The sequence below is a fragment of the Polyergus mexicanus genome, unplaced genomic scaffold (genome assembly GCF_030449975.1).
Source record: "Polyergus mexicanus isolate NDT 795.1 unplaced genomic scaffold, iyPolMexi1.0 SCAF_136, whole genome shotgun sequence".
NCBI lineage: Eukaryota > Metazoa > Arthropoda > Insecta > Hymenoptera > Formicidae > Polyergus > Polyergus mexicanus.
In genome coordinates, this window is record NW_027223456.1 from 15495 (window position 1) to 34556 (window position 19062).

At 35.7% G+C, this 19062-nt stretch overlaps 4 protein-coding genes across 6 annotated transcripts; 3 read left to right on the top strand and 1 right to left on the bottom strand.

Annotated features, from left to right (window-relative positions):
* Positions 1 to 288: 288 nt before the first annotated feature.
* LOC138944261 (uncharacterized) lies at positions 289 to 7189 on the top strand. Its single transcript, XM_070315178.1, has 12 exons — positions 289 to 610; positions 787 to 1712; positions 1804 to 1905; positions 2042 to 2173; positions 2281 to 2556; positions 2627 to 2895; positions 3151 to 3303; positions 3388 to 3573; positions 3653 to 4663; positions 4760 to 4951; positions 5029 to 5309; positions 5395 to 7189. The coding sequence occupies exons 1-12, from the start codon at positions 447 to 449 to the stop codon at positions 6845 to 6847; spliced, it is 5145 nt and encodes a 1714-aa protein (XP_070171279.1). The 5' UTR covers positions 289 to 446; the 3' UTR covers positions 6848 to 7189.
* A 1375-nt stretch (positions 7190 to 8564) lies between these two features.
* LOC138944262 (uncharacterized) lies at positions 8565 to 9743 on the bottom strand. The gene is made up of 4 exons (XM_070315179.1): positions 9447 to 9743; positions 9161 to 9354; positions 8843 to 9095; positions 8565 to 8769 (listed from the first exon to the last, which is right to left on the bottom strand). Exons 1-4 carry the CDS (start codon positions 9651 to 9653, stop codon positions 8641 to 8643), a joined length of 783 nt encoding a protein of 260 aa, XP_070171280.1. The 5' UTR covers positions 9654 to 9743; the 3' UTR covers positions 8565 to 8640.
* A 746-nt stretch (positions 9744 to 10489) lies between these two features.
* On the top strand, positions 10490 to 14616 carry Tfb1 (transcription factor B1). Of its 3 annotated transcripts, none has more exons than XM_070315175.1 (8): positions 10490 to 10589; positions 11193 to 11401; positions 11508 to 11709; positions 11788 to 11944; positions 12030 to 12569; positions 12672 to 12999; positions 13128 to 13303; positions 13377 to 14616. In XM_070315175.1, exons 2-8 carry the CDS (start codon positions 11248 to 11250, stop codon positions 13497 to 13499), a joined length of 1680 nt encoding a protein of 559 aa, XP_070171276.1. In that variant the 5' UTR covers positions 10490 to 10589; positions 11193 to 11247; the 3' UTR covers positions 13500 to 14616. The 3 variants fall into 3 exon arrangements, with proteins under 3 accessions (XP_070171276.1, XP_070171277.1, XP_070171278.1); XM_070315176.1 differs by having other exon boundaries at positions 10511 to 10589; positions 11214 to 11401; XM_070315177.1 differs by having other exon boundaries at positions 10525 to 10589; positions 11217 to 11401.
* Positions 14617 to 15193: 577 nt separating this feature from the next.
* LOC138944255 (putative uncharacterized protein DDB_G0285119) lies at positions 15194 to 18604 on the top strand. The gene is made up of 2 exons (XM_070315167.1): positions 15194 to 15943; positions 16162 to 18604. Exon 2 carries the CDS (start codon positions 16394 to 16396, stop codon positions 18602 to 18604), a length of 2211 nt encoding a protein of 736 aa, XP_070171268.1. The 5' UTR covers positions 15194 to 15943; positions 16162 to 16393.
* Positions 18605 to 19062: the final 458 nt, after the last annotated feature.

Genomic DNA, 19062 nt, shown 5'->3' on the forward strand with positions numbered 1-19062 from the left:
CTATATATTTTCGATAATAAAACAATAACTGGATGAACTAAAATAACCATATGAATTAAATAACTCGTGTATTTATCTTCGATTCAGTCAAAATGGCCGGCAATGTCACCAATCTTCTATTATTTCCGGGCCCAGCAGACCCACTTAGTAGTCACGAAAATTTACTCAGGGCCAGCCGGACCAGCGATCTTTAATAGTATCTCGTCGGTGGCTATACCTTGTTTATCAACTCATAAATTTTTTTTTTTTTTTTTCTCGAAAAAATCACTCTCTTTACCGACCCTTAAATTTTAAATTGGCAAGCCTGTCATCATTTATCAGGCCGCTTCTGTAGCCGTCACATCTGCTCTATCACGTCGTATCGCATGGTTGTTCGGCGTGCTTTTAACCTAATTCTGATGACAGATGTATGAAATGTCAGGTATACGTTGTCTTACAGAAAATAAATGGATTCAGAAGTGAAGCCGTACAGATCTCTGCCACCATTAGTCGAAGGCAAAATTCACGGTAACTTGAGGCTCGTTATTGACGAAGTTGTCTGGCATAGAAGTCCCGGAGATGTCACAGTAGTGGCTTCCTGGTGGGGCGAACACGACAGTGCTCAATTCAGGTGATTATAATGTCTGTGCTTCGGAGTAACTTTTTTTTACAATGCATCAGATGAGAAAAACGATTGATGCTTAAACAAATATTGTGTCTTAATCATATATATTTAAACATATTTTATTGCTTTCGTGAGACCATACAATGCACATAACTCACAAAAGTTTTAATGTTTTCTTCTAGGCCGATAGATAGTATTATAGATACAGCAAGAACAGATGAGGATACAACCAAAATATATGCTATAAAAACTAATGCAACGCTTTTTGAGGATTATCTTAAAAATTGTGGAACATTAGAATTAGTGATTATTGCAGAAAAAACTCACAAGGTTATTGGCACAGCACGTGTAGGAGATTTGTCTAAGATATTTACATGTAAATATTATACTCAGTTTGTTCCAATATTAAATAACAATGGCGATAGAATAGGGAAAATACATGTTTCTTTGCAATTAATATATTTAACAAAACTTCCAAATATGCAATTGAAAACATGCAAATACAATAAAAAACAAGATAAAAGCGATGTTTTAGCATCAGTTGACGATAATTTGCAATATAATGAAGATATACCAGTGACATCTTACAAAAATGCTGATGTTATTAAAAAAAGAAATTTTACAAAATCTACAAACAATGATACATATGATGCATACAGATCTATTCTTAAAGCCGAGCGACTAGATTTTCAAGAATCGAAAACAAAGTTTAATGAAATGGTAACAGACAATCTAGTTGCTCAGATTGTTGCCAGAGCACAGCGACTTAGAGGAGCAATATTGAAGGAGACTTACAATGACGATTCTTTAGCTCTTAGCGATAATTCAATTAGCAATGATTTATGTTCTTATGCTTCAGCAGAAAATGAAGCAAAACTTTACGAATATATTTTGGGAACCGAAATGACTTCCTTAGAGGAGAAGAAAGCCTTAAACACGTTGAGATCAACATCTCCAACTCCAAGTTTGATAGATCTGGCTTCTGAAACAATTACAGCTAGTAAAAAAGATAATATGGACATTAGACAAGGGAATGAAAATTCTCTTGTAAAATTAAACAGTTCTGTAAATGTATTGTATGAAAAGACAATAGATGGTGAAATGAAAGGTTGGTAAAGTTAATAAAGATTTGTAAATAGAGTAAATTAATATGATGAATTTGAATAGTTCAATAATACATAATTTTTTTTATATTTTAGGAGCACATCCTCTGGATCATGTAGATAGTATAAGAATTTTCATTGAATCCTTTACACTGAGTTCTGCGGGATATAGACGTGCAAAATCTACATGTTTGCAACGTAAATTTTTCTTCTGTCATTTTATATTTCATAAAAAAATTGACATTAATATATATTTATATCAATATATTTTAAATATTATATTTTTTAAAAACGTTTGATATGAATAATTCATATGTTCTTTTTTTAAGCACAGATGGTGTACCATTGTCACTGATGTATTTTATTCAATATAATACAACATTTGGATCTGCAAGACAAACAAATATAAAATCTAATAAAGAAATTAAGCTTGTAAGGACATGTGCTAAAAAACAAGTGGGTCAAGGTAAAGATTTGCATTGTTTTATGAAAATTATTTAAATACATAAGATATAATTAAGACAAAAATTTTTTATTTAAAATATTTAATAGAATAATATATAACTTTTACAGTCATTGACTTTAACTCTGAAAGTACCTATAGTATACAGAGACACATCATAAAAAAAAATTTTCCTTTGACATTTAAAATTTTTGTTCGACATCTTAATCAAAAGTTCCCAACCGAGTTAGGATGTGGTTCCATGAATATCAATGACATTACAAATACTGTAAATTTAAGCAGTACCCAGCGTATAAATATTATTAATAAAGGCATTAAAATAGGTGATCTAAAGGTCACAGCAGAATTAGGCTATGATTTTACTTACTTTGGGAAAGAATTTGTTGGTGAGTATAATATATTTTTGAGATATATAAACCAGGGATCGAATATCGGATAATAGAGTTATTTTATTAGATGCAGTAATGTCTGCAAAAGAAAATATTCCTGTTTTGGAAATAAAATCTTTAAGCTCAAATGGTAATAAATACAGGAATGCAACAGGGACTCATTCTTCCAAATCTAGTAGCAAAGTCTCGTCTGTCTCTGCTAAACGAATTGAATGTTTAACTAGTAATAACAATAAGGATTTGATTGCTACAAGAGATGTAGCGGAGCACCGAGAACGAAGCTCAGATAATAAAAAGATTGATACAAATAACCCAGAAAATGGTACTAAAGATAAGGTAACTTTAAATGATATAATTAAAGCACGAATGAGTACTTTAACGTCGTTTGGCTGTTTGTACTAAATGAACCAGAATGTTTTTGAGCAAGAAATAGTAACAGTAAGATAATCGTAGTAACACTCACTTAACATGGACGGTTGTATATAGCATGGTTATGGCTAATTGATATTCGTTATGGCACTCATTCAGATATAATAGTTATGTTTTAAATAAATATTTATCATGACTCTTATCATTTGCATTTGATTTTAGGTTTTACTTCATGGCTTGATATATGTAGCCGAGGGTAAAAATTTACCACAAGAATCTAATACCTATTTAATATGTAGAGCATTTTGGCGAGAGGATAAAGCAACAAGTCAAATCTGTAGTAATACGAAAAATCCATTCTATCATTTCTTTCAAGTACACATTTTTTCTCTTACGTCCAATGAAATGATTTATAAACACAAAAGTGAATTTTACATTAAAAACAAAAATTTGTTGCAGCTAGTACCATTAATTCACGGTATAGAATTATTGGAGAGAATTAGAGATAATTATATAATCATAGAAGTATACAGTCGACAAAACAGTGAGACAGATAATCTGTTGGGAATAGCAAAACTACCTGTACATCAGTTATACATTGCATATAGAGATCCACTTGTTTTACCTCACTTGCTATTGTCAAAGGTAATTATAATTAATTTTATTTTCATCAGATTTAATATTCTCAAAATTAATTACATAAAATTTGTATGTTTTTACACAGTATCCTGTAATAAGCGTGGATGGTTGGGTCGGTATTAACAATCCAATAAGCGGAGAATCTCGCGGAGAATTGCTTGCACTGGTCGCACTTGGTACTGCGGAGCAAATTGCATTACTAGAAGTGTCAAGAGGTCTAAGAAATACTAGTGCCATACCGCGAACACTTTATCACTGTCATGTTCTTGACAATACGAATAATGCAACGAACGTTTACCAAGAGAATTTACCGTATAATGTTCCTGAGATGTTAAATCTCAGTTCACGGAAAGTTACACGCGATAATAATTTCGCTTATCACGTTTATAATACAACCGATCGAGATTCATCCGCCGATTACAAGAGTCAAGAAAGTCAAACTGATATCTCGAGTCTTCAAGATGCGAAATCGGAGAAACCAGTGGAAGAAGTTGAACCTCCCGAACATTTGGCTTTACATGCCTTAGTTGACCGTTTAACGAATGCGTTACATACTAATAAGACCAGTACTGACCAGTCAGCGCAAACAGAGATGAATCAAGCGGATGAAGGAGAAATGAATGAAAAAGAGTTACATTTAAATACCCTAAATAGTAATAGTCTCACTGACAATAGCGATAATAGTTGTAGTCCGAGAAATGATTTTCAATTACCTATGGAAACGTATAGAAGCGTTGGCGTCGGTGCAGAATACGACGAAGAATTAGATCGACAGCGCAATAATGCTTATGATAATTTTTCAAATTTATCCGTGACGAAAGAAAATGCGGAAAGAGAAGAATTAAATACCGATTGCGATGGTTCTTTCTTCCGATCTGTCGTGGAAATTGAATGCGCACTACATTTGCCGAAGATGAAAAGAGCGAATGAATTCATGGAACCGAGTACATACGTGACTTTTCAGGATTTAACTCATAAATCCGATTCTAGTAGCCAATTGAATTCATATATGACGACAAATGTTTTTCCGCACAGCTGCAATCCAAAATGGAATTGGAAATGCGACGCAAAACTGCCAATGGATCTACTTTTAAACGTACGTAATTTTTGCAAATATCCATCGCATATTTCTTATCATATATAACTTTATATTTGATACATGTTTTATTTATAATAATAATTTATGTTTTAGAATCAGAAAAGATTAATCCTCAAGGTATGGTATTTGATCGATCCAGATACGTCGACAGAAATAAATTTAGGAAAAGACATCGTGATTGGTTTTTCTGCTGTCGATCTTTCGGTTCTGATAGCTGGATTTCCCACAGTGTCTGGGTGGTTTCACATTATGGATTTTACCGGAAAATGCAACGGACAAATTAAAGTAAATTTTTGTGATTATTTTAAACAAAACGTATATATTTAATTAAAAGTCATATATGTGTAATTAATTTAATTTAGGTAACTATAACACCTCTGGATAGTTTACCTTTGGGAAAATTTGCACCAACTGATGCTATTAATCTAACCAGATGCAGTAATTTGTCGCAGATAAACTGGCATCTGTACAACACATCTTGTAACGATACAGCAGAATCTAATAATGCGCATCGAATGTTATCATATGCAAACCATAATAAAGATAGATATGCACAAAGTGATCACAAGTCGGTTGAATTTGTAGCAGAAATTGGTCACGGGCTGGAAGATGTTTCTATGTCTTTCTTATCGTTATCTTTGAAGTAAGTATAGTATTAGGATTACTTTCTTTACTTTATGTTACTATTCTTTGTACAAATTTAATTATGATCGACATGTGTATTATAGGCAAAAATTTACCGAACTAGATGAGATCACAAAACGTTTGCAGTCACGTTTAAGTGATGTCACAAATACGGCTTTTGAAGATGATTTTGATAACGATTTTGACATGATCGAACCAAATAGCGATAATGAAAATACCGTTGATAAAAACGTCGAGATTACACCGCAAAGCACAGGTTTCGGGTACTCTGCTAACGGCATATCACAAATGCCGAAACAGAATAATATACAGAGCGATCGAAATGAGGAGGGACAGATTTCCGCTATAAGCAGTAATTATAATTCACATTTTGAGCAGGGTTCCGATCAAGTTAGAGCTATAAATTCGGATACGACTGATACCGGGTATTGCACCGGTTCCAACGCGCGTTTCGCACAACATCTCGACTATTATCACAATCAGTATCAAAATCGATGCAGTTCGTCGACTCGTAATTATCTATCAAGTAGCAGCGCAGAGTATCCGGCACGAGGTACCAAAACACATATAAATCATCTACTCGACAAGCTTTCCTTGGACTTGCCGCCCAGGCCGCCTTCGGCAGCGGCCATACCAATGAGAAAAGACATTCTCGAACTGTTTGCAAGTTTACGGGAACATAGAAATAATTCTCAGGATAAAGGCAGGAACGATCGTGATATCGATACTTGTTCAGTGCCCACTCAGACTGATGATTTGAGCGAACCGCATGCTTACTCTTATACAACGAATCTAGTCACGATCGACGATGAAAGTTTTTCCAAATCATCCCAAATATCGGAATCACAGCCTCGTAATAGAATATCGACAGTGATACGCGAAGAATTAGTTGCGGAAGAAAATAACGAAAATTCTAATTGTGATGAACTAACGACATATCTAATCACTTCCAATGTACGTCATATGGACTTGGACAATATATTCAATCCGCTGCTCTATCAACATTTGTTGCCAGATCTGCAAATTACGAGTGCTGTATCACCGGAAGGAGAAGCAGAGCAACTGGACAATCAGTACGCGAAAAGTTTCGGCATGGCAATGATGCGCGGCAATGATAGTAAAATCGATCATTCAACGGAGAACAAAACGACTTTATTTCGAAACGATGTGCCAACAAAAAGTCAGACAAGCGCATTAGAGTCTGAAGAGAGCACGGGAGAATTTTCCGCTTTGACAGATTCAAATATATCGGGAAATATCGACAGCAGTAATGATGTAACCGTCATATATAAATCCAACAACAATGATTTAATGTCGGATAATAGTACGGAATCGATGATTGATATTAGGTCATTCGACAAATCATCAGAACAGCAAACAGATACCAAAACGAGGGATTACTGCTCCACCGAATTGTCTGTTCCCGGAGTATCGAGACAAGCGCCTGAAGGCGGCAATCCTGTGGAAGATATTAAGATAGTTTCGGTAATGACGAATCGACAAAATGATATTCAGAATGTGTCAGCAGATAATTAAATACTTTTGGATACTTGTGTAAGATTTGTAATTAGACTAGAATATATAGAAAAAAACAATCTTTGTATATGCATGTGTATGTGTACAGAATGAACCAATAACAATCAACAATATCTTCAAAACTATATTTGCTGGTAGAGAGGAAAAATTTATCGAACGAAAATTGTACTGTACAGAAAGAACTAGTGTATGCAGAAGATAAATTTTTTTATGGATGAAATTACTTAGGGGAGATTTGAAGATCTTCAATTTTTTTAGATAAAATCACATGTTTTTTTTCATAAATATATCCACAGTCTTTTTAATTATTTTGCATAAAAGTATTAAGAAATCATTAGAAAATCATAGTTTATTTTGCCGAAATATGAAATATTTTATATAGCATTCACATTCTTTGATTAAAATATTCACTAAATTTTTTTCGTAGAATAATGAAGAAAATTAATTGATGATTTTATCTTTTTAAAAGTACAATATTGCAACATGCAATTGCTTTTTTTAAATATTGTTTTTTTTTGTTTTTTTGTAAACTGAGTCTTTTTACAAGAAGATTTAGCTTTTTTATAAAACGTTGAATTTTTGTAAGCCATTGTTTTATAAAAATTTTAAGCCTTTTTAAAAAAAGGACTTTACAATGACTGCAATATATAAAATACATATATAAAAAATATATCTATAAATGCATATATATATAATATATACAACATATATTTATAGATGTATATTTTATGATATAACATAATTGCAAACATTACTTATAATTATGCCAAGTAAATTGAGAGATGAATGAGTATTAATATTAGTGACAACATGGAGTACTATATCGATTTTCCATTAAAATTCATCTATATTAGATAGGATTTTTCTTGAAAGCCTAATGTTTAATGTGGACATGCTAATTAAAGTACATGCTTAAGATTTCTGATCCTTCACAGACATTAAATTGAATTGTGATGTTAGAAGAAAGCAATTGTATGAATATTCTTGCGAATCAAATTAATTTTTTTTGTATGCTACCACAATTGCAATCAATAATATAGATTTATAAAATATATTGAAGATTTTTCCCTTTCGGTTCCTGGATTAATAAATAATTCTAAATCTTGATTATTTGTCATAAATCATATTTTTGCCGGAATTTAAGATACATGCAGTTACATGTACATTTATTAATAAAAAAGAGAGTTTTCAATATATCTTACTAATTTTTAAATGTGAGTGGTGGTATGTAAGAAAATCGTTACATTTTGCAAGAAATTTTATATTTTTCATTTCTGACATTATAATTTAATATATGCAAGAAAGCAATGAGGAAACAGAAGCTTTAAATTAGTTAATAATTAATTGTGGTACTGGTGCTTGAATTAACTTATTATATACTTATCATATATTTTCTTCTTTTTGAAAAAGATATCATCTAAACTAACTCAGAACTTATCCTATTGACTGATGACTGTGTATACATAATGATAATATCAAGTAAATATTGACATTGGAGCACTCTATTCAGAATATTTAAACTATTATATTATTTGAAGTATTTACTATATATATATATATATATATGCGCATATTTTTATATAATCTTTGTGTGTATATAGCGCCTAAAATTAGACATACATAAATTTATGAAAATGTATAAATATTGATTAATAATTAAATAAATTCAATCTATGTAAAAAAACTTTTTTTATATTTGATGCATATAATAATAATAGTAAAATCATAAGATAGAAAATTGTGGATAAAAAAATTATATTCGAAATTTAATATCTGTTATAATCCCAATTTTGTTAATCTTTTAAATAAGCTGAGAGATATGTTTCTCTTCTTGTCCATTGTTTGGCTATAGCAGGATGTATCAACCATATCTTTGCATCAGTGCCTTCATGAATGTGAATGCCCGAGCAGTCTCTTATTTTCTACGATTACATAATCATATATAATTATATAAACATTATTAAAGAATTTATATTAATAATACTGAAATCTTACACGGAATAATTCAAGTTCCCTCTTCTTAAATTTTATTTGTTCTTGAAATTCTCGTGTCATACAAATCCTGCACAAGAAGATCTTGTTATTCAAGTGCCAATAATCTCCTGTTGGCTTTTTGCCACATATCTTGCAAGTATCCGTGTTGCGACTACAACACTTGAAATCGATACCGAATTGCATTTTAACTCTACCGCCGAAACTATGTTGAAATGTAATGCCTTTTATCTCTTTGCTGATGTACATACCGGGCCTGAAGCAAAACTATCGTTACTTTGCAGAAAACTTCTGCAAAAATAATGTATGGAAGTTCTTTACCCTGGATTTTTGTTGACATGCAAGAATTTTCTTTCACTGGTAGATCCAAATGGGTATTTCTGTGATTTAATATGTTTAGGAAAGGAAGAAACATTGTAACCAGATGGTGATGGATAATCTTCCACATAAGCAATAGATTTGCCAAATCGAGCAAGGCCACTATAGCCCTTTTTGCTGATGCTATGAGAACATGGCTAGTGAGAAAGAGATTAAATAAATATAATTTTAACATAATTTAATATTAAAATAGTAACTTAATATATATGTATATAAAAGAGTTAGTTACCCTAGTTTTCATAGCGTTAAAAGATTCCAAGACATTATATGAACCAGGCCCTATATTGGGATTGTCTTCTAAAATGTAATATTTCATAAAGGGGCTCGCTCCCTTGTTGGAAGTATCGCGTGATTGTCCGGAACCGAAACATATTCTTTGTTGCTCCGGTTTCCGTATTACGTACTCGAATTCTGTGTCGACGGAAAATAATTCCATCCAGTCTTAACTTTTGAAAGATATGTATACGTTGTCTCGATATAACTCGTTATTGTAAGTAAAAATACCACTGGATTTTTTTTTTCTCGATCTTGTAGATTTTTTCAGTACTTGCAAAACATACTACTTTCTATGGTAACCTTAATATTGATCTAACATCTAACTGGTTACATGATGAAAATTATTACATCTCACTGATATATATATCTATATATATATACATTATTTAATTAAAATAATAATTTTGCATATTTACAAACAGTATATACACAAATCTGTTGAAAAAGATACATATTTTCTTATATGACATAATGAATTTATATTCGCACATACCTTCCATATAGATCAGTTTATTCGAAGGTCTATTTATTTGTAGGCCTTAATATTTACGAGAAAGACGATCGATGTGAATCAATTTCGATTATATATTTGACTAAGAAATTTCCAAAATCGAACAATGTGTATATATTTCAGACGTTTCTCTTCTCATCCAAAAACCGAATCATAATTTGGCGCCACGAGTCGATCGCGCATGCGCACGTTCGATTACGCGCGCGGCGCGCAACGGTCTTGTGCTCAATATCGTAACTCGAGAAATTGAAAATAATTTCTATCGAGAGAACGCGTAGCCGGTTTTATTCGTAAATGCACGAAATAACTGCTGAATTCCTGAGCGTGCACGGGTGCAAATTTAACGCGCGACGGATGCGAGACGGAAGACGAAATAAGGACGAGCGGTCCGCACAGGAAGCGACGACGACGCTGTCGCTTGAGCAACATAGTGTCGTCAGTCGCCGCAGGTCGATGGTGTTGTCCGTACCGACGGTCCGTCCGTAGCCGTGCTCGCGATGCGTCCACCGATGTGTGTTTCTGCACATGGCCGTGCCGCTCGACGGGCCTCCATACTGCTCCGCGGCTTTTGGCGACCCGACACCGGTAAACGCATGCTTTTCACGTCGTATTTTGCACGCCGTGAACGGGGAACGCGCGATAGTACGCGGGAAAGCAATTTTTGGACCAATTAAAACGTTTCATCGACAAAAACTGCAATCGTCAACTCCACGATGCGCTGCATCGTCTCGGTGTTGGCGCCACGATGTTGCATCGTTTCCACGACGTCAAGCGATATTCTCTTTCTCTCATCGTTTGATATATCCCGCTTCTTTTCCGTATTTTTCGCTAAAACGAACGACATTTATCGGTATCGATGAAGTACGCCGTATAATCGTCGCGCGATATTCAAGGACAAACAATTCGAGGTCTATGGTGTCCCATTCTTCTCTACTTGATAACGCGATATTTACGGGGGGATTTTCTCATCGCTTTTTGCACGGAAATCGTCGCGATATGTGACAAAATATTGTCTTGTCCAAAAAATTATTTTCTTTTTTTGTTAAACTATATATTGATGTGAAAAATAACTATTTTTCTAATCTAAATACTAAATTATTATATTTCTTAAAAACAAAGAATATCAGCACTCTTTTCTCCGAAATATTTTTCTATGTATATCTTATTTAATATAATTGTTTTTCTCAGCATTGTGTCCATTATTTCTAGAAGAATTATATTATACTTTGTATCTCTCTTCATCATGACTACGTCGTCAGAAGATGTTTTAATGCAAGTGAGTCAAGTACGTTATAAAAAAGGAGATGGTACTTTATATGTGATGAACGAACGAATAGCATGGATGCTCGATAATAGGGATACTGTATCTGTCAGCCACAAATATGCCGATATTAAATGTGAGTCTTTAAGGAATTGTATTGTAAACAGTGAATTAGTATTGTCTTCAAAAAATTTTTGTTAAGAAAATGACTAAAAGATATTTGACTCTTTTTTTTCTTGCAGCGCAAAAAATATCACCAGAGGGAAAATCAAAGATTCAACTGCAAGTGGTATTACACGACGGTACATCATCTACATTTCACTTTGTAAATAAAAATGGACAAGAAGCGCAAATTAAAGATCGAGACGATGTAAAGGAGTTGCTGCAACAGCTACTACCAAAATTTAAAAGAAAAGTTAATAAAGAGTTAGAAGAGAAAAACAGGTAAAATTTCTCTAGTTTCTCTATTATTTGAGTAGAATGTAATATGGTTAATTTATCAACTATAAACATCTTTTTTAGAACCCTCCAAGAACATCCCATGTTGCTCCAATTGTATCGTGATCTAGTTATCACGCAAGTTATATCATCCGAGGAATTTTGGTCTCAACATGCCGCAGAGTATACACAAGCCAAAAAGATTCAACGCCAAGAGATAGGTGTTAATAGTGCTTTTCTAGTAAGCTATTTCTTCTATCCTAAGATTTTTTGTTTAATACACAAATTATCAGAATTATTAATGAAATACTGATTAAATTTTTCAGGCGGATATTAAACCACAAACTGATGGCTGCAATGGATTAAAATATAATTTAACCGTCGATATAATAGAATGTATATTTAAGACTTACCCAGCCGTTAAGAGGAAACATCAGGAAAATGTGCCTCACAAAATGTCAGAGTCTGATTTCTGGACAAAGTTCTTTCAGTCACATTATTTTCACAGAGATCGTATCAATGCTGGGACCAAGGATCTTTTTACCGAATGTGCCAAAATAGATGATCAAGAACTTAAGAAGGAACTTCAATCTGGGATAAATGATCCTTTGGTAGATATCACTTCCTTCGAGGATCAAACGCTGGATGAAAACTATGGAAGTGGATGTAACAAGTCTGATAAAACATCAGGAAATATCGTTCATCAAAGTATGATCAAGAGGTTTAATCAACATAGTATAATGGTAATGAAAGCCAGCACTGCCAAACAATCGACACAAACCAATCAACCGCAATTAAATGGATCTACACCGTCTGCGAGTAAAGTAACAAATAACGAACTGGATGCTGGACCAAAGACTAAAAAAGTATAATCAATTCAAAGTTATAATCTATTTTTGCAATTATAATTGGCACTCAAACAAATTGAAAATGTATCATCTAATGTGTTTACAAATATCTTCTTATAGAGTAGAATACAAGAAAAGATAACTTACGATGATCTCGACACGAGCTGTGACATACATACGAATAAGGAAACACCATTGCATCTGTCGCATGTAGATAGATATTTGCATGGACCTATACCAGGATATGGAAATACAGAACCAACTTCAGAAGAACTACTTATTACATTAAGCCAATTGAAAAGGGAGGCTTCTGGATGGCTGTATAGTAACACATTACCGCGACAGGCAGCGACATCCTTAGTTAGTCCAGCTGCAGCAGTATCGGCTTTAGGTGAATTAACGCCTGGCGGATCTTTAATGAAAGGTTTTCGGGAAGAGAGTCTCGGACGTAAGTATAGTTTTGATATTAAATTTATAGCATATAATATACACATTTTCACTCATTTCTTCTATATATTCTTGAACCAATTTGGATACAAATATATATTCATAATCGTTTAAATAAATATTATGCAGAATTAATACCAAAGGATTTGGAGAAAGAATTGTGTAATGTATATGTATGCGCATGCGAGTTGTTGAGGCACTTTTGGCGAAGTTTTCCTCCAACGACACCACAACTTGAGGAAAAAGCAATCAGAATGCACGAATCTTTACATAGATTTCATTCTGCTAAATTAAAACCTTTTGAGGTAAGCGCGTTATTTTTTTTCTTGTTTATCAATGTCTATGGAGATCTCAATATTATATAAATCTCGTTTTCAGGATCGTGTGCAAAGAGAATTTTCCGCAGTTAGTCAACACTTGACGAGTCATCTCAATCAATTGCTAACCGCTGCATATGGAAAGTTTGCAATGTGGCAACAGCGAAAGATGCAAATGAGGTAGCCGTTCGTTAAAATCTTTTAAAAAACAGCAACATAAATAAAAAACAGAGCAATATTGATTACATATTGCATTTTGTAATGTTACCGTAATTAGATATTAATGTGGATGTATTTTACATAAAAAAAAGGAAAAAACCAAAGCTATGCCAGGTCACATGCGTCCTGTGTTGCCACATACTGTTTTTATTTATTATTATTACTTTTAAACGTATTTATAAGAAGTTTTTTCAAACTGTCTTCGCAATATAATTATCCGAATTCAGTCGCAACTGATGATATATCAATCCGTAACTATGTATATTTTCATAATATGTAGTTTATAGCTTATTTATTTCTTCTAATGGATTATATCACATATTTGAAAGAGCGTGTTCATACTTAAAAGCGTACGGACGTTCTAAAAATATCTCGTTGTGCTCAGAGAAAACATGAGTTTATAAATCTTTACGCGAGGAAGATGTAGTTGTATATAATCATGTAATGTCTATATTATGTGACTATTTTGATTTAACAAGAGTTTTTTGAATGAGACGTTGTGACTGCAAGTATTGTACGATATCAAAATAACTGTGATACCGCCACTGTACAGTCAAGTTTGTTAATATATTCTCTCGCCTCGATAATATCTTCGTTATTACACTCTTGTTTTGTTGACATTTATGCAACAATAATTTATGTAAACCTTTTTTTTTATTTGATTTTCATATTCTTTTCTATAACAAGCAAAAGTTGAGATAATTGTTAGTTTTGCGACAAAGTTTATTATGTAAATTCGAATCTCACGTCTCTCGAAGATCATTACAGAGTTTTCAAATTCTATCATTCATTTTTACTACAAACAGTGGCATTGGTATACTTTGTATGATATCTGCGACATACTCAACTAAGTGTCTTAATTGTTGAATCATATTTTTTCTTTACACTACTGGGTAAAGCAATTCGCGGATTCTCATAAACTGCCTACTCAGTCTCTACTGTAGCAATAATTTGGCAGTTGTAAAAAATATAAACGCGATACCACCTATCTATCTCAATCACGGAGTAATAAGTGATTGTACTCGCGTGTTACGCTATTTAATTACTAGGCTAATATTATAAATATATTCTTACATTATGATTATAATAAATGTTATTATTGTGATTACGAATTTTTAATATCTAATATTTCAATCTTTTTTTTTCATCTCATCTTTTCCATTCTTACATATATTTATATTTTTTTCTTTTATTCCCCTTCTGTGTATGTGTATGTGTGATATATATATATATATATATTTAAATAAAAACGCTTTTACTATTTTGAACTTTAAATAAAATTTGAAAGATGGCGAAGCAACTATGAAAATACGAATCCATTTTAATAATCAACAGGTTGCTGGTTTTGTGTGTATACTTGTCATCCATTTCCATTCAATAAAAGCAGTTCGTCTCTGTATTAAAAGACGAGCAAGAGAAAGTATTCTTTGCGAAGAAATATTTCACAATATGTAATATATACAATGCGACGATCTTTTCATACAATATTTATACTTTAGCAAAAATCTGACGCAGGCTATAAATTGTTATAATAAATTTTTATTTAATAGAAATTTGAAAAAACGCGGGTTTGTGCTTATCCATTCGAAAGTTCGGCGTGCACGATTTACCCGAGGCAGACGGAAGATGGCACGGTCTATTGTTGACCGGGATCAAAATGGTAGTCAGTAATGGGCAGCAGTGCGGGGCGACATTGTGCACGGTGCACACGAATGTCGATGAATATCGGTTGTCGTCGGTATTCTAGATGATATAAATGAGCCTGTACGAGAACCTTGAGTGACATCGCGACACCGTGTCAAGCGGTGCCCGGAATGCGTTCTACTCATGAACGCACGCGCTCGGATCATGTGAGCTGCGACTCGCCCTCCGGCTGCTGGTGCTGCTGCTGGTGCCGCCCGCCTGGTATCGCCTGTCGCACGTTCGTCCTGTAGCAGCTTGTGTAGCCATATTTACGGTGTTATTTGCCGAGACATCGTCGTGTTTAGCGATCCGGTGAGTAGTGCATTGTTTCGTTGGCCGATATACTCCGTCGTATGGCTGCACGCTCTTGAAAAGGATAGCGTCGCCGTTATTGTCATCATCATTGTCATCATCATCGTCATCATCGTCGTCGAGTCGCGGGGGCCGCCTCCGTGTCGAGTATGCGACGATTGTTCTCCGCTGTCTCGTCGGATGTGCAGTATCCGCGCCGATTGTCATCGCCACTGATCGCCGTAAGTGAACGTTGTATCACGAGAGGCGTCACCGAGACGAGTAATCTCGGATCTTGCCAACATCGCCAATTGATTCGTCGTCATTCACGTCCGAGTGCGCGATTCCGCGGTATTCCAGAGACGCCTAATCAGTCGGCTACCGAGTGTATATTTTTCCATTGTTGTGTACGTCGTCCCGGATCCTATACGAAACGTAAGCCGACAATACTTACCTTTCATCGTTTTATAACGCGATTAGTTTTCTTATCAACACGAGATTGTATCTGGAAATCATGATTACGCGAATGCTTTGCGCTTATTGACAGAATTAATAAGAGCAAAAGAGGCTGTCATAAGAAAGGCATAGAGTTATCTATATTTTGTTTCTTTAATGTTTCTTTTAACTAGTCTCATATTTGCATTTTTTTTCAGATGGAGAGTCTCTGCGCTGCTAATCCCAATGGTTGGGTGAAATTTTTATGACTGCATTTGTTGGAAATGTTTTCAGTATAATTTCCTATATATAAAAGTCCAAAGGAATATATAAAAGTTGTGAGATAAAAAGTTATGTTATGAATATCTCAGAGTGCATATTTTACATTGCAAATTGGAAGAATCTACTAAACGTGTACCAAGCGAGGCACTATTGTGCCAAGCTTGGGTAATGGATCCCATTGGTCCATGGTATACATCGTATAATCGTCTCACTGCGAGCGGCACTACCGGAACGTTTCAAACGACAACATCAACTACAACTAGTGATTTTGTACCTCATCATTTACCAACGGCTGTTACACAGGCAGTGCCATCAACAACGACGTCGCAATTACTTCTACAAGCGGCACATACAACAGCAACTCTGGCGGGTCAACCGTCTCCTTTTAACCCTGGGGGGTTTTTAACTCCACCCCCTGTGGGTTATGAAGTCTTTTCGCCGCTCTTTCATCATCCCAATACTAAGCAAGCGCATTATGTTACTCAGCATAGACAAGCTCTTGCTCAAACGCAAGCGGTATCGGTGACAAAACAAAACACCACGAGCGATTCCGATATTCCTACGTTAAGAGAGAATTATAGCTCGGCGCATCAAGCTACGTTTTTCGAGCAACAAGGAGCATCGACATCGCCTACGACATCGACTCTGGCCTGGACACCTCAGAATAATACGCAGCTTCCTAGTCCATTTGGTATTTTACCGCACGAGAGTGTCGTTCCATCATCCCCTGGTCCGCCTTCCACAAAACCTAGCAATACTAGCGGTTACGAAAACACCTTCAATGCACATTTCAGTACAATGCAGACTATAAATAATATCAATGCATCTCAATTAACTAGTCCATCTGCGTGTAACGCGGACTTTAAGGTTGCTAGCTGCCCGGCTGACGCGAAGAAATCAGTCAATGTGAGACCTCAATCGCCTACCTCGGCTAGCGTAAAATCCATTCCGGTGCAGATTAGCGGTAGACAGACGTTCTTTCATCAAGTACCGACGACGACTTTCAATTCCGATACTTTGACGAACACTTATGCGAGTGCAGGAAATGGAAGTCAATCCGCCGCCGGAAATGGAAAGGTGCAGTCATCGGGACTGCAACATCAGCAATCGTGTATCGTGTCGACGCCGAATAATGCCTCGGGTAAGGAATACAGGATACCGCAACCGCCCTCAAGATCGACTGCGTCAACGACAATTTTTCTTAGCACTTCCGCGCGCTCGGGTTCTACGCAAGCGATTCAGCAAGATAAGCAGGGAACGCGCAATTTTGCGTCCCCGCCTAACAAAGCGGCGACTGCCACTGCTCAACAGAATATTCAAACTAAAGCGCAAACCAAGATTTATCCGGAATTGGGGAGCCATGGAGTCGAACATCGGAGAAATGAGCAACACGATAATCAATCGTCACCGATCAGTTTCTCCATTATGGACAATCGCAATTTGAACTATGCTGCGAATAATTCCACGAACTGCAACAATTCCAGCGGCAAGCTTACAAACAGCCAGAGGACGCCGTCTAACAGCAATTTACAGTCGCATCCTCAGCAGCAACAGCAGCAGGCATTTCATGTTTTGAATCAACAACAGCAACAAGCCACGTCTTACAGACATTATCTAACGGGATCGGGAACGAACGATACAGAATATCATCATCCAGGCAGATCCAAATCCGCGACTTCGACAGATTCTACTTATTCCTCCAATACCTCGACGCAAAACGGACCCGACTGCAGCGTCGTCGTTCCACGACGACCGAGTCCCCTGCAGGCTCATTCGCAAGCCAGTCCTCTAGGTCACGTGCCAAGTCCTGCGTATCCCATGTACAACAGTCCGATGGCAACCATATCGTCACCGTCGCCGCTGCAACAACATGCCGAAAACAATGGTAATCAGTGCACCAATGCTGCACAGCCCTACAAAGGCGGAGTGCAACAACAAGTCACTCCACCGTCACCTCTGGATGTTACCGTTCCCAGGCCGTCATCGCAGGGACAAGTCGCGTATTCCTCAGTGATTACACGAGCGTTAGGTACTAGCACAGAGAATAGTAAAACCGCTTACAACGCGGAGAGTAAAACGACGTATGACGGGCAACAGCAAGATTTTTCGCAGACGCAGAAGCAACAGGTCTGCTGGGAGAACGATAACCGCCAAACGACGAATGGTAACAGAAAGTTCTCCGTTGCTATATATACCGGCGCGAACACGGGAGATATAAATGCACAGAGTTTGTCAGTTCAGCAGCAACAAGTGCAAAGGCTGGTAAACATGTCGGATAGCAGACAGCAACCATATTTTGAGTCCAATCAAGTAGCGTTGCAAGACTTGAGTAGTTGCAGGGGAGATCCAATGAGTATCGTAAAGAACTTGCAAACGTAACGTTGAATTTTAGCAATCTTTGGGATTCGCGGTGCGAAATATCTGAGAAAATATGACCGATATCTTTAACATCGAAGGCGAGCCGGTCTTTGACGATCGTATCGTCAAGATCGAGACTCGCACGTACAACCCATGCGCCAATACGACGTTTGAGCACAGCGATGAGATACGAATACCCATACAACAACAGGATCTGTATACGTTGCCGTATGAGAGTTTTCTATATATCGAGGGAAAACTAAAGATAAACAAACCAGCTGAAGGGATTGATTTGGTATTGGGAAATAATTGCGTCGCGTTCATGTACGATGAGATTCGATACGAACTCGACGGTATGGAGATTGATCGTAGCAGAAATGTGGGAATAACCAGCACACTCAAGAACTGTGTAACGATATCATCCGATAGAACCATAATTATGAGGAACGCCGAAGTACTCTGCGTTGATACCACTGCTT